Below are 18,579 nucleotides of genomic sequence, written 5' to 3'. Positions count from 1 at the left end.
TCCCTCAAATTCTGCTTTTTATTTCTTTTCTCTGGCACAATGATGAGAGGAGATGCAGAGAAAGGAAGAACAGAGGGAAGCATTGTAGGATTAGATAATGCAGCTAAATGTTTTGAGAATTCGTCAGTTTTTTCGTCAGAGGGGATTTCAACCAGTAAAGTCCCGATGTGTTCATCTATAATTCTGTTTCATTGGTTAATATAGTAACTCTATATTTGGGTTGTTCTAATTTATAAGTTTATCATTTATTAAATAATTGTGATGTTATTGGCATTGACATGATATCTTTAAGTATTAGGATATTGTAGTAAAAGGCAGAAATATGACAGGAGAGGCAGCGTCACCTCAGAAAAGGAGAGAAGGCGGCAAAGGAAGCACGACTTTCATCAGGTTTAATAACTCGAGAATTGTCTGACTCAGCACCTCCGTGGCTTTTCATTGGCCTGCAAGAAGCCATCTGCTTCTCATTCACCTTCGCAGGAAATCCTCTTCGACCAATCAAACCAGAGCCTAATCTGCCAGACCTGAATTGCTGCGGCCTAAAGGTTAGAGAAGCAGGGGGCTCACTGTTTGAATCCCACAGCAGCTGAGAAAATCTGAGCGGAGGATAAGAGATGGTCTCCCTCTAAATTAAAAAAAAAAGTCCCCTTCAGTTTTACTCGTCTGTAAACGTTGCTGCTTCATTTGATGGATCTCTAAGTAGACTGTAATTATTTCCTTCCATATCCAGGTATTTAAAAGTTAACACACACACAAAAAAAAACCAAATCATTATTATTATAATAATTATTCCCTGGGAAATTGGTGAAAACAGCCCGTCTCACGATGTTAAAGAAAGTGATGCAAGTATTTGTGGAGCTGCTCCAGATACGTCCCACGATACAGTGAGTTCTGTCTTGGCCCTTGTCCCATCCTTCCACTAAGTTTCAAACAAATCAACAAATGGGCAGCAGGGAACACATAACCTCTCTGGCCGACGTAAAGAAAGTCAAGATTAATTTACAGAACTCAAAAACACTGACAGACGCAGCTGCAGATCAGATGAAACAGAAACACAAGTGACCAGACTGGTTTTCATCACTCAAACGTTTCTTGGAAATGTTCACTTCCATTCAACTGCCAGAGCATTTCTGGTGTCAGTGTGATTCTATCAGTCAGGATCTCTTTAGAAAAATTAATTTTGAGTCGAACAAAGTATTCTCATTTTCTCAAGTAGCTTCTCTTCTTTTTAAACTGACGAAACTCTCAATGCTGATAATTATATTAGGATAGGTGCCTTTTTCGTCCAGATCCTGTCAGACCAAATTTCATACTCACCTCATGAAGAGCAGCTATTTAATTTGGGGTTTGGACAGTTTATCAATCGTCGGGATGATTTTGGCTGCGTTGGCAGGCTGCGTTCTCCTCCAGCAGAGCTTTCCAAGTGTGTGGGAAGACGAACCAAGACTTTTTCTACTTTTTTTGTTCATGTCCATATGAGGTTTTCCCAGGGAACCCCCACCCCCACCCCCGTTTGATCATCAGAGGCCCTCGTCCAGCGCTGCTTCGTTACAGCTCTGCACTGAATAAAACTAGACAGGAGTGATACCTCTTTCTTCTGTCTGCTATTTTTCTGTCTGTTTTTTTTTTTAACCTTAAATTCTTCTCTTCTTCTTCTTCTTCTTCTTCTTCCTCTCTGCAGAGCTGAACCCGAAAGGTAAGTGTTTGGGTAGATTGAAGTGCTGGATAGAATAGAAAATAGAAGAAGTAGAAATACACACACAAATATGTCGACCTACATTTGCTGTATTTCGGGACATTCACTCGTGTGCAGTCGTAAAAACATAACTGCACCACATATATATATATATATATATATATATATATGCATTCCAATACACACACACTCTACTGTATATACAGGAAGAGACCTCTGCCTGCTGTTTATGTTCCTGTAACGTGATACTTGGCAAGAGTCTGTACACACACTTGTGCAGATACTTGTGCGCACATATACACTTCCTCACTGTGTGGAATAAGTAAATATCCATTTTCCTCTTTTACTGTGTGCAGTTTACACAGAAATATCATCTGTCCCTCTCACACGCACGCACACACACGCACGCACACACGCACACACACACACACACACACACACACACACACACGCACACACTGTGTGTCAGCCGTAGTGTTCCTAGTCGTCAGCCAGTGTTTGTTTTAGTCCATTTGAGTTTGTGTGCTCTGATACAGAATAGGATGTCCTGTAATCTATAGTGGGCTTAGAAGCAGTAGTATGCACACACACACTCACACACACACACACATACCGCACACGCACACATATATTTTCACACACAAACACATACAATCATGCAGCATCTTGTTTTCTTTCTTCTCCGTGTCAACTGCAAACCAACATGCAGCGATCTTTGAATCAGCAAAATATGTTTCCAGGGAACCTAAACTTTCGAAATGAAATGTTTTTCTTCAGCCTCTCGGTCATGAAGATAAAAAGAAAGTCCAGAGTTGGTCAACGTGAACGAAGGTGAGATGCTGTGCAGAGAGTCGGCACAAGAGAAAATTAAACAAACGTCGTCTACCGTGAAGGTGGAATTTAAAGTGGCTGAAAACACACTCTTCTAAAGAGACTCTGTGATACCGGAGACATTTTATTATAACTGACAACAACTGGTGTCTGTCAGCAGTTAAACAAACAAGAGACTTAATTACATTGAGAAAATAAAATCAAAAGTGCGAGATGGCAGTTTTCATGTCCAAGATATTTTGGCTTCATTCTTGTGGAGACGAGTCCAGTTGATGGTTTAACTTTGAGTTACTGTTCAAAATGTCTGGTTCCTTGTGTTTGACAGTTTTTGGCTCGCTTGTCTGAATCTACATTTTTTTCATAAAATAGTGTTTTTGAGTCACATGTTGTGATTTTCATTTGAAAATCGTATTGATTTTGGAAACTCAGATGTCGAGTCCGTGCTGCAGCATTGTTTTACAGTTTGGTTAAGTTTGGGAAAAGGTCTCGGTCAGAAGAAATGTCTGATTAGAATCCAACAGACTGGGACGTGATCTGTGCTCGAGGGCAACACGTGTCCGTGAGTCATTCAGAATTTCCCACCTGGACCTTCTGGCTCTGAACAGGCCTGTTTCAGACAAATCAACAATACATAAAAATGTGTAATATAAACGTATTATTGTGATTTGTTGAAGATTGGGTTGTGCTGTGACTTCACAGGGGAAATGATGAAAAGATGCACAATCACACGATACACATCAAGTCATACACACACGCTGACATCACTGCAGCTGTGTTAAGAACCTGATCCCGTACGATGTTCCTCTACTCAAATAAACTCTGTGGTCTCCCGCTCTCTTTCCCGCCTCCGTCTCGAACACACGCAGACACAAACACAGATTCCAGATAATTGGAATCAGAGTCCGTTGAGACGGCAGCACAGTGGAGCTCCAGCGGCTTTAACAAGTAGCAGCAGTGGTGCTCAGTTGTGATGTTAAGTGTGTTTAACAGTAGACAAAGCTCCGCTTCCCGTATCAGCAGTATCACAGGCCACTGTCAGGGGAAAGGTCAGGGGTCAGATGTTACAGTATGTGATGTATATGTGGATTCAGTCATAGCTGCACCCCCAGAAACGTAAACATCCCTCAGAGCAGATTACAGGCGGCTGTAGATCCAGACAAGGAGAGAATGAATTGAAGAATCTGTAAGACAAACACAGTAACCTCAGTTTACTGTAACTCAGAAACAGTATTTAGTCACTTACTCACTCTTTGGCTTCAGTCTCCGCGCAGGCCTCCGTCCCAGATTTCTCGACTGAATCATCTCCTCAAGCTCCATCAATCTGCTGCTTTTCTTTCCACTGTATCTCGTCAACCTTTGTGTCATCGAAACTGAATAAAACTCTGACATTTTACGTAGGAGAGTGATGCAGCTCTTATTCATTTCCATGGCGACTGACCCAGATTCTGGTCCAGGATTGAAATTCGGCTCCCTGCTGCAAGTGACGTGACTGAGGATGTGACCTTAGCAGACACAGAATACATTTGAGTCTGCTGGAACTCAACCGTTCACACTGATCAGAAAACATGAAATGTGTTTCACAGAAGAGGAAAATGAAGTTAGAGCAGGGACAGTTGAAGTAGTTGAGTGAAAAGGATTATTTTGAGGTTGCCAACGAACAAGCGTCCACAGTTGGCGACTGTGGAGAGAAACCAACTCCGTCAGACAGAACCAGAGTCATTCAATCACTGTTATCATGACAATAGTTGTCGTGATGCTCAGATGTAATAATTTTATTAATGATGATAGGAGCACCATTTAACAACAGTAGTAACTTCTGCCAAAGCCCAACAGTCCCCGTTTTAAATTACACAGAATCTTTATTTGAACCTGATAAATGTCAGTCCTCTAAATGAACCAGATTTCTTTCATCAAGATCTATGAAATGTTTAAAAACACTCCTTCTCGCCAAGTTCGAGAAAATTCCTCTGTCTAATCCGGTTCTGCACCAAAATGTATAGTTTTTTTCCCGTAAGGCTTATAATAGTGTGTCTCTCCCCCAGGTTCTGTGGTACAATCCATCCAGTGAGTTTGGTTTTATCATGCTAACTGACAAACACAGATGAAAACATCACCTCTGTGGCAGAGGTCCAGACAATAAATCGTATGATAATCGTCGAAATAGTTTCAGATCTGGATCCTGCAGCTCTAGAGTCAGACGTACCTGCAGAGTAAGGAGGAAAAGCCCAGACTACCTGAGAGAGAAAACCAGAAGTTTACTTGAGTTGAGTGTCGATTGTCTGTTAATCCTTTCAATTAATCGATGCAGTAAACTGGCCTCACTGGATCGTTGTGTTTTTTTATTTCTAAGTTAGTGGGAATACGCAGGTTTTTTAAAATGCAGGTACAGTAAACACAAGGCGATTGACCAACAGAAATGAAGCAGCCTGTTGGATGGATAGTGAGTTTGAATGAAGAGCAAAGGGACACTTCAGTGTGTCTGTTGACAGGTGGGACCCTGTTTCTACCTGCATTCATCCATTCATTACATATCACATTTACTTTAGAATTTACTGTGGTTTCAGGGTTGACCGCCTTCCAGAGCAAACCTCAGAGTTTTTAGCTTCCTCTCAGGCAGCCAGTGGTTTCATTCATCTCTGTATGTTATAAAATTTAACTTGGAGAGACTTGAAACCTGCTTGAGTCGGCCAATCTATCCCAGTGTGCATCACGTCTACTCTGCTTACCGTCAAAGTTAAAAACACACTTGTGTGGTTTGAAATAAAATCACGAAAATCACACTCTTGTAACTTAGAAACAGAAGTTTAATGTTTTGCTCACGGCGTTATTTTTCCAACAGGGATCATTTTCATCTTTTATTACGAGGTTTTCGCTTCTGATATTAAGAAACATGCTTCATATTCACTCTGACGTGTGCATCTGACTCTCTTTGTTCTATTTGTTGGATGTGATTAGTTGTTTAACTGCTCAGTCACCCAGGACGAAGGGTCAATGAGAAATCAAGCGAGTGAGGAGAGAAATGAAAAGTGCTCGAGTCTTTCTTCCTCTCAAAAAACGTTTTTCTCTTCGTGTCCTTCTGTTTTTCTTGGCTCTACCTCTTCCCTCTCTGCCGCAGCTCATGTGTTCAAACCAAACTGAGTTATTCACATAATCACATCATAATTTCATGTCTGGAATGAAAAGGTGCACAGTAGTTGCAGGTAATTATTACTATCTGTAATAACCTGGAACATTCCATAATTAAACTTCACCTCGGCTGCTGTTTCTCGTGTTATTTCTCTTTCAGTCTCTCCCTCCCTCTGGTTAATTTCCACTCGTTTCTTTGTGCCCAGCTCAGGTCTTCTCCCTCTCCTGTCGTTAGCTCACCTCCTCTCCCCAGGTTCCGTCGCTCCTCCATCTCTTCTTAACAACTGTTTTCCTCCTTTCCCTCCTTACCCTCGCTCTGTTATTCTAGCTAAGTGTAGATTTCTGCCAAGCTCAGCACTGCGTAGCCTCAGAACATAGTTATAGTTGGCTTTAGCTCCCCTCTCTCTCATTTTTTTTTTTTTCCCCTTCTCAAACTTTCACTCCACTTTTCACAAAACTTCCCTTTCGGATCTTTGACAAACACCCCCCCCCCTGCTCCACACTTGGTGTTGATGTTGAGTCTCTCGGTCTCGTAGCTCTCAGATACTCATGTAATCTGAATATCTGCAGTGTTGACTATGTTAACAAATGTTAACCTGACTGCTGTTTGGAGAGAAAGCCTAAAAGGCGATGTTCCGACCTCATTTGATTCGCCGTAGGGGAGTTTGGTCGAGATGGGCGCCACTTAAAGGGGAAGTGGGTTGTGGCTTTAACGTTGTTTTTCAGGAAAAGATGTAGGAGGGGGAGATTGAAGAGTGGCGTAAATGACGCAAGATAAATCCAAAACAAATCAAATAAAGAAAACAACTTCATATATTTTTATAGTTTGTATTTAGCAAGAAATATCTTTTCCTCGTGCCTTTGTGAGTGTTGAGGGACGAGACCCTCCACAAGCGTTGGCAGGTCAGTGGCAGTTCTACAAGATGGAAAATGGAAAGAAACACATTACGTAAAAAAAACATAAAGTCAATTTTAAGATGTTTTTAAATATTGATGATTCTCTTTTCCTCAGGAGTTCCCAGGGTTCTCCAGTCCAGGTTCAGTCTTCCTCTTCTGTTGGTGTGTGTTCCTTCCTCTCCGGCCAAAAGCACCAAGTTTAAGATCACCGTGGATACCAACCAGCCGCCTGTCGACCTCAACGCCATCTTCCCGGGTAATACACGGACACACGCGTCCAGACACGTGATCACAAAGCTTTGCTGGTGCTGCAATGTTTCCCTTAACTCTGGATTTAAATCTTTCACGCTTAAAGAACGCAGCCGGACATCATCCGGGTGAGATGTGTTTACAACAACAGGTCCAGAAAGCTCCGTGTTTTTGTTTAATCCACATCAACATTGGTGTCGGCCTGTATCCCCAAATTCACTCTTCTCATCTTTATAAGTTGACGTCTGCTTCTTCTCTTTTTCATCCTGAGATATTCGTATTCTTCCAGTTTTCATGTTTGTCAAGTTTCTTACATAGTTCAGACATTTTTCCTGCGGACTGGCAGGAAAAGTTCAGGGAAATGTCCAAAGCAACCGGCTCAGTCACTTGGATCTTTGCGTCCTCACATACAGACCCATCTTGTGAATTCCAGGGAAAAGGTCCAGACTTCATGACATGTCTGAAAGCAGCATAAGCCTGTGGATGAATGTGGTTTCAAACAGTAAGAGATGTCACCATTTCAAAATCTCTTCACTGCACACATACAACTAAGGTTGTTTAATGACACAGGTCGAGTGAAATGGCCACCAGAGGGCGATACACAAATCCAAACGTCATGAGCGTGCATAGGAAGCTCGTGGAGGGAGAGAAATGTAGCTGTGAGAATGTGTTTACACTTTTGTGAATTTTGTGTGGTTGTGTATTTATGTATGAATGTGTTTACTAATGTTTATTTATTTGTGATTCAGTGTGTGTGTGTGTGTGTGTGTGTGTGTGTGTGTGTGTGTGTGTGAACCATTCCTTGTTATCTGACAATCGGCTACAATCAGAAGCTCTGACGTCTAAACACACACTCGCTCTTGTGTGTGCTGTGATGTGTGTAAGCTGATTCCCGCTCACATTGTGCGTCTTTGTGTGAACAGTGTGACTGTATATCGTTCACCTTTGTTGGCGTCCTGGATCATGATACGCCCTCTTATCTGTCTCATCACTCTGCTCTCTGTCTCTTTCTCTCCGCAGAGTTTTCAGAGAAATCAGAAGATAAGGACGGGAGTACTTTGGCTTTGCAGTTCCTGTCGGGAGCCAAAGTTACTGTGGTGGCCTCCAAGACCTCCCGTGAGTCAAACTCAAAGATGAGCAGGATTTTAATAACTCACTGGTGGTTTACTTCCATCTCCACATCTCTGGAAATCTCTGATTCACCTCTGGTTTAAGTATTTTCAGTGTTTTATTAGAGGGCATTCCCAAATGTTATCTGTATCAGTGGTTTTTACTTCTTAGGTAACATTACCATGTATTTATCACACTTTTAAAACAGTACTTACTGTACAACCATAGGCACCAGCTCAGTTTCAAAGTCGTTCCTGGTTATTATTTTGTCTTTGCTCTGGTTTAAATGCGGCCGTTTGTTTGTCAGAGCGTTACCGTATCCAGAGCGACAGTTTTGAGGACATGTGGCTGGTGGTGAAGGAGCTGGTTCAGAGGTTCGATGAACATTTCGCCAAACTGGGAGTCCAGGACTTCAAGAAAAGCTTCAGTGGACCGTTACCGCTGCAGGAGTACTTCCTGTCAGTCGACCGCCACTTCCAGGTACAATCACTCACACAACATCATATATACTGTAGATGTCAGGGAGCAAATATGAACGACTCAAGCTTTGTGTGTCATCCTTTGAATCCAAAGAACTTACGTTTGTGTGTGTGTGTGTGTGTGTGTGTGTGTGTGTTAGCTGCGTGTCAGTGCTCAGCAGTACCAGGACCTGCTGTCGGAGCGAGCGGTCCAGTTCAGAGCCATCCAGCGCCGCCTGCTGACTCGATTCAAGGACAAAACCCCTGCACCACTGCAGAACCTCGACACACTGCTGGATGCCACTTACAGCCAGGTCCGACACACACACACACACACACACACACACACACACACACACACACACATTGTGCGGGGACTCAATTGCCCACATTGCTAATAAAAGCAGATTGGTTTTAGGAAGTAGAAAGTTTTTGCTGAAAGTTCAGTCGCTCCGCCATCTAATTAGCATTCCTCCGAGAGGAGACCCTGCAGCTGAGCAGGAACGTGTGGATCTGATAACAGTGTCCAGTGTCCCCTGGAGGACATGACTGCACATCAGCAAACTTTCTGTGGATTGTTTGACTTTTGCATGTGATTCTTTTTCTTTACCTTGTAGAGTCAGTCTTTTTCTGTCTTTCATTAACACACACACACACACACACTCACTCTCACACAGCGATGACGTGTTAGCATAGATTTACAGTGTGAGAGTTGTATTCTGCTGATTTATGGACTTCCTCCCTTTAGATGATTAGCTGTGAGCTCACACCCAGTTGGACGCGCGCAGAATACACACACACACACACACACACACAGACATGAAGTCACATTAGTTATTAATATTAATAGTATTAACTGCCGATACACTTGTACCCACACACCCCTGTCGAGAGAGACAGTGTGTGTGTGTGTGCGCTGTAGTTGAGGTTAGAGTCAAGCTGATATTAATACAAAACAGCCATTAAGCTTTTGTTTCACCCTTTGTTTAACTTTATGGGAGGGTGGAACTACATGTGTCATTGTGGTGTGTGTGTGTGTGTGTGTGTGTGTGTGTCTGTGTGTCTGTGTGTGTGTGTGAGAGTGTGTGACAAAGTGATGGTTCCTTGCCCCTGCTGTTTATTCTATAGGCCAGCTTGTCGGTCATCAACTCCGCCATCCATTAGCTTCTCGTTAGTGTAGCGCGGCACTGTGACATCATGTCTTCATTAGCTGCCGGTACGTCACCGCTTGGCGCTCTGTGATCAGAGTCGCTCTCTCTGTCCAGCACGCCGCTCTAACTAAACGCTAATTCAGTGCACGTTAGTGTTGAGAGTTCACAGAGCTTAATGAGAGGAAATTAATCAAGCTGCTGATGCTGTTAATGCCATTCTTACCCAAATAAACTGAGCTCACCTCGGATTAGTTTGGTACTCGCCAGGATAAACCATCAGGGAAACGGATCTAAACACGTCTGCCTTAAATGTTAATATGGTTGCTCTGTTAGATGTAAGCTGCCATAACAGTTTAATCAGCAACACTTACTGTGTTAATACTTCACCAGCTATGTTTCCTGAGACGGGCTAGAGAGGAACCAACACAGTCTGGAACTGTCGGTGCTTTGAGATCCCGAACTGAGGCTTCTAACCTGCCGAGGTCTTTCACTGTATTATCACAGATTCATCACTCGGGTCAAAGTGCGACTGTTTCTCTCTCGTTCTCTCGTTCTGCCTGATTCGCAGCTCTGGTTTCCTCCTCAAGCTAATAATGCTTTCTGCTGTCACTTCTGTCCATCACCCATTCCTCTCTCTCGCTCTCTTCATCTCTCTCTCTCCCTCTCCCTCCGTCTGCGTCTTCCTCATTCCCGCCATCCTGCCGCTTGTATGCGGGAAGTTTCTGACACACTATACACTCTGTAATGTATACACACCCGCCATAATGGAGGCTATCGACGGCTGGTCGGAAGAGTGATGAATGCGTCAAATTAATAATTCATGTCAGTATTAGGAGTCATGCTGCCAAGGCCGGGGCCGACTCAGCTGTTTGGTTATTTGGAAGAGGACAGATTTCTTGAGGAGACATCACAGCCGTGATTTCAAATAAAATGTCAGAGCAGCTGGATTCGCTTAAAATCAAATTAGTTTTTAATCTGATTATTTATTGTGCCCCTTGTTATTTCAATTTAACTGGGTGGGTTTTCTCTCCATGATTTCTGTCACTGCTTTAACTGAATCATTGTTTCTGTTCATTCATTTTTCTTTATTTGTATTTTTTTTTTATCGGTTTCTATCAGTTCACATTTTGTTCTTGTGTCTTGATCAGTTTTCAGACATGAACTCTGAAGGAACGTGAACTTTGTCCGAGTTTTCTTTTCACATATGATGAACGCAGCAGGAGATTCTTTGCTCAGACGTGTTCACGACAAAGAAAAATATCTGTAGCAGTCAGACGAGGTGACACGTCATCGAGGCAGCCACTCGCTCACAGTGAATCCTCCTAATAATCTCCTGCTGTGTCCTCACTAGGGGGTTGGCAGTAGAAACTCTCTGACGTAGGTGTTCTCGCATTCAGCCTCTCCAAATATTTTCCAGAGCGTTCAGTGCATGTTTGAAAGCAGCTTTACTTGTGGCTTTTCGAGGATATGGGAAACAAATCTGAAAATAATAGTTCAAACATGTGGACCTTAAAGCTCCCCATTAGCTTGTTTGATGCCTTGCTCAGTGGAACATGGGTCGCTGCCTCTTCTCACTGTTATCCTGTCATTACAAGGCAACAACTGTCACCAGGTGAATTTCATGGGTCTGTTTGTGAAGTAGAAACTTTGCTGGTGTTTACCTCGAGCAGTCGCGGCGGCTTCATGCCAGCAATCACACTGCAGTTAGAATGGTAAAGGAATGTGTGGCCAATCAGGAATGCTGGTGAACCAGGCACCTCTTTCATTTCAGCCAGGAGGAATGTCTGCTGGGTAAATTTTCTGCATCAATCTTAGATGATGGGGAGTGTGTGTGTGTGTGTGTGGGGGGGGGGGGGGGGGGGGTCCCCCTTGTTAGCAGTGTGTGTGTGTGTGTCTCCACACGCAGCGGCCGGTCATCGCCGACGAGCCGTCAGAGATAAGAGGAATGAGCTCCCTGTGAGAATACTTTGTGGTCGGCTGTGCATTTATGCAGCACAGGATAATATTTCCATTGTTCATGCTGCCTTTATGGGCCTATATTTTATTCATGAATTCCTGAGAGCTAGCAAACCACGTCTGACTTTATGTGTCTGTATGTGTAAGCGCAGGAAACTTTTCATCTGCCGACCACTGTGGCTGGATTCCAGAATACACCCGATGTTTGAACTGTCTGACCGGCCGAATATGATTGATGACTTTCAGAATGCAGCGAGACCCATGAATGATTGTTTGTTACGAGTTAAAGTGACTTTTACAGAAGACAAACCGGCTACAGGCAGAACTCACCAGCCTGTTTGATTGTCAGTGTTAATTTCCAGCTCCGCTCCGAGCGTGTTTCTGTCTCCTGTTGTGATCTGAGATGTTTTTCCTCTCCCCACCAGTCACTCCTTAAAAAGCCATCAGTCATCGCGGCCCCTGTGTTTAACACCTCTCCCCTTTAACTGGTGTTTGATTAATCTGTGGCAGACAGAGGTTAGCATGGCGCTAATGCTCCTCTCCTAACTAACGTGCTCTCTCAGAATTGCGGGGGGAAACCCTGGACTGTCAATCAAAGAAGTAAAAACTAAAAGCTTCGAAGAGGAGTTTGTGGAATTGGATGAAGAGAGGCCCAAAGGGGCAGAAAAAAAGGGAGCGAGGTCTTTTCGGTTTTTTCCATAAATATTTTTCCCGGCGCTGTTTCCTCTGGAGGTGAAACGTCCGTCGTTTGTTAGTATTAGCATTAGCGCTGGGCTAGCGAACGCTGCCGTCTGGGAGGCGGGTGGGGGGGCTCGGTAGCTGGGCCGGACCGAGCCGCGCTGAGACTCCCTGTAATTAGGAGTTCAAACGCTGGAAGAGGGCAGCCTGCTGACTGACGGGGTGACTGACAGGCCGTCCAGGGGCCTCGGCGGGCCCCTAATGGAGGCTTCTGGTAGACAGCAGCTTGATTTATCTGGCCCCAAATGGAGCTCTAAACATGGCTAAACACAGATCCCAGTGTGGAGCGCCGGACCACCACCATTAACAGCCTGGCCTCTGACTCCCTGTGTGTGTGTGTATCTACGAAGGGGGGGTCCTCTCTGTGGAGGCCGCCATGTTTTTTACTGTGAGGTGAGAAGTATTCAGCTGCAACGTGCAACTTCACCTCTAGATGTCACTGCATTTTACACACTGAACCTTTAATACAACCCGAAGAGTCTGAGGTCTCGTTTCCGTCTCCCCACGAGATCTTCTGTCACTCGGAACAGTGTGAGCTTATGACCCGAGTGTCATGCTTCACCTGCTGTGCTGCCTTCACACAGTTAGGGGGTTGGTTTGTAAACTTATACATGACCTGATAATTCTCCCATAAAAACATATATATATATATACATGTTTTACATAGTTTATTGGCATTTATATAAAAGTATGCAGTTAGTTTCCAGTGAGTGTATAACGATGTACATCTCAGCTGAGCGTTGGTCAGTTTGCACAGTAATGTTTGTGTGTGTGTGTGTGTGTGTCCATGAATGAATGGCAGGCTCTTAGGTTCCCTGTGTGTTTGTTTGTGTATCAGATTAAAGGTCCGATGAGAACCGACGACCCCCCCACCCCTTCTGTCTCCCTCCTTCCTAAGGAGATATTTCACCCCAGAAACAGATTTATACCGTTCAGTATGCTCTCTCTCTCTCTCTCTCTCTCTCCCTCTCCCTCCCTCTCTCCCTGATCAGTCCCACACACACACACACAGAACATTGAGTGTCAGTCAGCTGAATGAAAGACAGCCATTCATTGATAAGACAGACAGTCACATAAACAGACTGTCTGAGAGAAAACAAACCAGACCACCGTCACCTCTCTGTGCTCCATTCAGCTTCAAGAGGGGTCTCAGTGTGTGTGTGTGTGTGTGTGTGTGTGTGTGTGTGTGTGTGTGTGTGTGTGTGTGTGTGTGTGTGTGTGTGTGTGTGTGTGTGTGTGTGTGTGTGTGTGATGCGGGTGGGATTTTGAACTTTTATCTCTTGATTATGAGGGAGCCACCGCAAAGCCAACTTTACCTCCTCTACACACACACACACACACACACACACACACACACACACACAGGCCAGGTGTTTGCCTAAAGGTAGTCGAGCTCGGAAGAGAAGGATGTCTCTTTCTCCTGTCACATGATCACTCCAGGTTCACTACGTCACGTGTCATCAGACCCCCCCCCCTCCGCCAAGTACAACAGGTCACTAAGCAACAAAATAAGTTATTAGAGGTTAAAGCTGATTTGTCATGATGGTGATAAAAACTGATCAATATTTCACATTATAAACTTTTAATTCACAGAATACACAAAGAAGAAAAGATGTGCATTTATTTTACATTTTGCATTGTGTATTTAAATTTTGTCAGTTATATTTGGTTGTATTTGTGCTTTAATTTATAGTACTGCTTTAAATAACACATTATTCTTAACTTTATTTCATTTCAATTTCATTTTGATTTTAAATCTTCTATTCAATTCCAGGTCTCATTTATTCATTAAAGGTCTGTTTGAGGTTAAAATGTTTCAGCTCTAACTCTGTAAAACCTCGTTATATTCGTAGGATCAGATAAATATTCTGTGATAAAGCTTTGGTCGTCAGCCCAAACTGAGTCAACTCTGTCCTGACGGGTTCGGGTCTGGCTTTAATTTCTCTTGATTCCCTCAGGCTTGATCAGGTCATGTTTCATTTTATTTATCTTCCCATAGACTTTAATCAGGTTCGGACTCATTAAATGCAGCAGCGGTTGCGGGTGGGCTAACACACAGTCCACACATTGGTTGCGGGAGGTCGGGCCAGATTTTTGGATCCCACTTAAGCTTTAGTATGAAAGTCGCACAGAAAAGAATCACAGAGAGAGGGAGAGAAGAGTGAGGATGAAGCGTCTGTCATGTCCTCTATCAGACATAGACGACCTGCCAGAGGATTTCCTCATAGATGTGGTGAGGCTGGAGGAGACGTTATTATTAACATATGGACGTGTTCAGGGGGTGGGGGAGGCGGAGGAGGGGATCAGAGGGTGAAATGCACGGAAAGAACAAGGCGATGAAAAGTGCAACAAAGACGACATAGAAACACAAAGAAGGAGAATTTTGTTTATGCAAAAGGAAGAAATATGAGGAGATGGACTGAGCGAGAGATGGAGACTAAAAGATGGAAGAGAAGGGAACAAGAAGAGGTTGAAGGATTGAAAGAAGGAAAGAATCAAATGTAAAGAGGAGAAACGTATAGATAAGGACAGACTCTGTTCTTATGTCAGTTTAGTTCAATGCAAACTGAGACATTGGGAAATTAAATAAAGAGAAGAGATTCACAGAGTGATGGACGTTAAAGATCCAGATAGAGGCACAAATGAAAGGAACATAAAGAGTCAAATGAAAAGATCTGAATCAGAGACCCAGAGAGAGAGAGAGAGAGAGAGAGAGAGAGAGTCATACACGATCTTCTCCTCCCTCCTTTCAAAGAACAAATCTGACTTTTATTGTTGGTTTTATCTCTTATTGATCTGCTTTCATCCGTCGGCTGTCTGACCCACAATCGACGGAGGGATCCGATCTCTATCTCACCGCAGAGATGGAGGAGAGGCGGACGGAGAAAGTTTGAGTGAAAGGAAAGAGAGTGGGGGAAATAATATTAAATAAAGAATGAAACAGTGATGTAAAAGAACATCGGAGCCGGAAAGAAAGATATAAACAATATAAGAGAAAGCATTTTTTTAAAGATGAAGTAATAAAAAGAGGAGAAGAAATGAACAAAGGAAGAAACAATCACATGCTACAGTGCAAGAACAAAGATATTAACCACTGGATAAAGTTTCCAGTAAAACAACACGACCTGCAGTTTTGACCAGTGACTTTATTTTCCCACCACGCTCACCGCATCGTCTCTTATTGTGTTCTGTTGCCGGGCACCGAGCAGAGAGTCGGAGATTCAGAGATCATCCATGTTGGAAAGCTGTCACGCTGGGAGGAGATTAAAGAAGCAGATATTATGAACAGGAGACGTTTTTTTTTTCCCTGTGGTTTTAATTAAACTGTCTGATTGTTCAGTGCCAACACTCCAGATCTGATTCCACCTCCCCAGACACTGAGCTGGGAATCTGTGGCTCCTCCGTCACCACCACAGTAACAGTCTTATATTCCAGTTCATTGCTCAGTGTCAAAGGTTAATTTTGACATCGTGTCGTGTCAAAACTCTCTCTTAATTTTTTTTCTGGCACAGACGTTCTGACTGTAACATACAGAACCACAGCAGGGTGCTGTTTACGTTCGGCTGTGGTCGGGGGGGGGGGCTTTTGTTTGGCTGTAGAGTAAATGAAATCAACTCCGCAGCTCTCAAGACAATGTGTGGAGTTTCATGCTGTCGGCCATTAAGACCACAGACTGTAAACTTCCCTCTCAATGAGGTTATGAGTCAAAAGACCACGGAGCGGTGGTGATTGAAAACATCCATTTGTGTTCTGCACCAGTGGTCGAGCCCGGAGGGGGGGGGGGGGTTCATTTTAAAAACCAAAGAAAATCAGCACTTTGATACGAACATTAATCAGAACATGGGGACATTCAGAAAAACTTCTTAATTTCCTGTCGGACCTCCTCTGTCTAAGACTAAAATCATACCTGTGTAAAGTAGAGGTTGGCTTTTGTGACATAATTAAATTTAGTTTTAAGGCAGAAAAAATAAAGGCAGAGTGAAGTTTCTCTACATGTTAATTAAATCTATGATAGTGTGATATGAATAAAGATAAAGTGTAGAGCAGATTTTCTATTTTGTACTTATATATAACCATTTTATTATGTTTTTTAAATGACATTTTTTTAAATGTATTTTGTTTATTTATGTTGTGACAAATAAACTAAGTAGGTTATGTAGCCTCGTTAAACTTTGACAAATGTTATCAGACTGTGTTGTGTTAACGTTCGAATCCCAGAGCAGCTCACACTAATCGCTCTTTGTTCAAACCAGCAGGACTCTGGGCCTGATACACCCCAAATTATAAGATTACACACACCGACAGTAAACACACACACACACACACACACACGTGACCACACGACAGAGTAAATTTGCCGCATGCATCTGATGAATAAATTCCTGTCCGTTAAGGAAATGCCGTCGTAACAAAGATCCCTGTGTCCGCGTGTCATTGCGTTATTTAATTAGCTGTAAATACAGCGGTGCGTGGAGCACGTCATGTGGTCTCCGCATGTATGGAAACCATACGCACAAAGGGACAAGCTGGCAGCTTGTCCAACTATAATAAACTGGAACAATATATACAGATCTGCATTCAGAGCTGTAGCTAATGGATTTTGGGCACATGGTGGAAAACGTTTGTGTGCTTGTGTTTATGTCTCGGTTTTAACTGTCAGATACAGTGACATGTAAAACTCAACGAGAACGGAACATTTCCAGGCCACGTTTGACCCCAAGGCTCGTCTTTAGTTCTTATGGTTACATTTGATTTCTAAGCGACCCCTAGAGGCTGTGGTAGAGATGGCGGGAGCTCACGCTCACTTCTCGTTGCCGTGAACACATCTGACCCAGAAAATCTTGCGAAACATGTTTAAGTCCTTAAAATTTCTTTTCAAATGCCGAACATCAGTGTTTCTGTGCACGGCTTCAGTAGAAGTTAATATTCAGGAGGCCTTAGTGTCGTGTGACTGCACAGTCATTTGTCTTTGTGAGCATTAAGCTGAGCTGGAAGCATCTGTCGAGCTCTCACACACTCACTTTCAGTTTCAGACGATATTAGAAAGATGCAGCGACAAGAAAATGACAGAAGAAAGTTCATTCAAAGAAGAGTGAGAATAAAATCCAGGACTTTTCTGACGTTCAAATGAGGACGACTGCTGGAAATATCTGTACACTGAATTCTTTATGTTGTTTGTATGTATGTGTGTCTGTGTGTAAGAGCCTGCATGACTGATGACCTCCACCAGTTCACTTTCTCCAAAGTCAACATGTCGCTTTCTGCATCTGTGTGTGTGTGTGTGTGTGTGTGTGTGTGTGTGTGTGTGTGTGTGTGTGTGTGTGTGTGTGTGTGTGTGTGCGCACATTTTGTCCCTCTACGTCACAAACAATAGTCGATTTATAAGATTACATATGTTTACTCTGTAATCACGGGGTTTGTGTGTCTGTGTGTGTGTGTTTGTCAGAGCGAGTGTGGCGGCCTTGCGACGCCAAGCCGAGCCTATTTATCTTGTTGCAGTGAATTCCCAGAGTTCTCTTCTCCCCCTGCCCTCCCCCTTCTCCCTTCTCCCCTCTTCACTTGCTCTCTTCCTCTTCAAAGGAGACCATTGAGAGAAAAGCAAACAGGCATGGAGGGGGCAACACACACACACACACACACACACACACACACACACACACACACACACACACACACACAGGTACAGACTCTGCCAGAGGTGTGTTTGCTGGTACAACTTATTTAGTGTGGGGTTTTTTTTTTGAGTGTGTCTGTGTTGTATATATGTGTGTGTTTGTGTGCATCCTGTGCGTGCATGTATATGCTCAGGTAAGTGTGTGTGGAGGTCACTTCTCAAAGGCACCAGTGTGTTCGATCAGATTAGCAGTCGGAGCGAAGGTGGGCTACGTTAGCGACACAATAGCATTAGCATTGAGCTCATTGACTTTGGCTTGGCGTCGTTAGCTGCTGATTAGCTTGCGGCTTCTGCAGTTGCAGGTTTGTGGAATTTTGACTCCGCTCACCAAAACTCCTTAACTCTAAATTAGTGTCGTTTTCACTGGGACCACAACCAAAACCATCACCTCAGACCTGGCTCTGTGTGTGTGTGTGTGTGTGTGTGTGTGTGTGTGTGTGTGTGTGTGTGTGTGTGTGTGTGTGTGTGTGTGTGTGTGTGTGTGTGTGTGTTGGCTTCTCAGGTCTCTCTGGTCTGGACTGCATCAAGTGTGTGGTTCAGCGTTGGCCCGTAGGGATGCCGTGTGTGTACAGGTTGTGTTTCTGTGTGTGTAAGTGAATACGTACATACTGTATGTGTGTTACGTTCAGGGAGAAGAGAAGACAATGTTTTTTTTCATTTTGTTTTTTTCTTTACGTTCAACAGTTCTTTTGT

The 18,579-nt window shown here is 43.5% G+C and overlaps 1 protein-coding gene across 2 annotated transcripts in view; it reads left to right on the top strand.

Moving 5' to 3' along the window:
• bbs9 (Bardet-Biedl syndrome 9) overlaps positions 1-18,579 on the top strand; it is a 122,262-nt gene that overhangs the window by 36,719 nt on the left and 66,964 nt on the right. Inside the window, exons 15-19 of one of the 2 annotated variants that reach the window (XM_069537817.1) lie at positions 1,682-1,696; positions 6,666-6,806; positions 7,820-7,915; positions 8,217-8,389; positions 8,529-8,681. In XM_069537817.1, the coding sequence (XP_069393918.1) occupies positions 1,682-1,696; positions 6,666-6,806; positions 7,820-7,915; positions 8,217-8,389; positions 8,529-8,681 (578 nt within the window). The remainder of the gene's footprint in view (positions 1-1,681; positions 1,697-6,665; positions 6,807-7,819; positions 7,916-8,216; positions 8,390-8,528; positions 8,682-18,579) is intronic. The other variant, XM_069537819.1, reaches the window with a different exon arrangement.

Source organism: Paralichthys olivaceus, chromosome 13, assembly GCF_024713975.1.
Source record: "Paralichthys olivaceus isolate ysfri-2021 chromosome 13, ASM2471397v2, whole genome shotgun sequence".
In the NCBI taxonomy this organism is placed as follows: Eukaryota; Metazoa; Chordata; class Actinopteri; order Pleuronectiformes; family Paralichthyidae; genus Paralichthys; species Paralichthys olivaceus.
The sequence above is the reverse complement of the archived record's forward strand: the minus strand, read 5'-3'. Positions and strand labels throughout refer to the sequence as shown.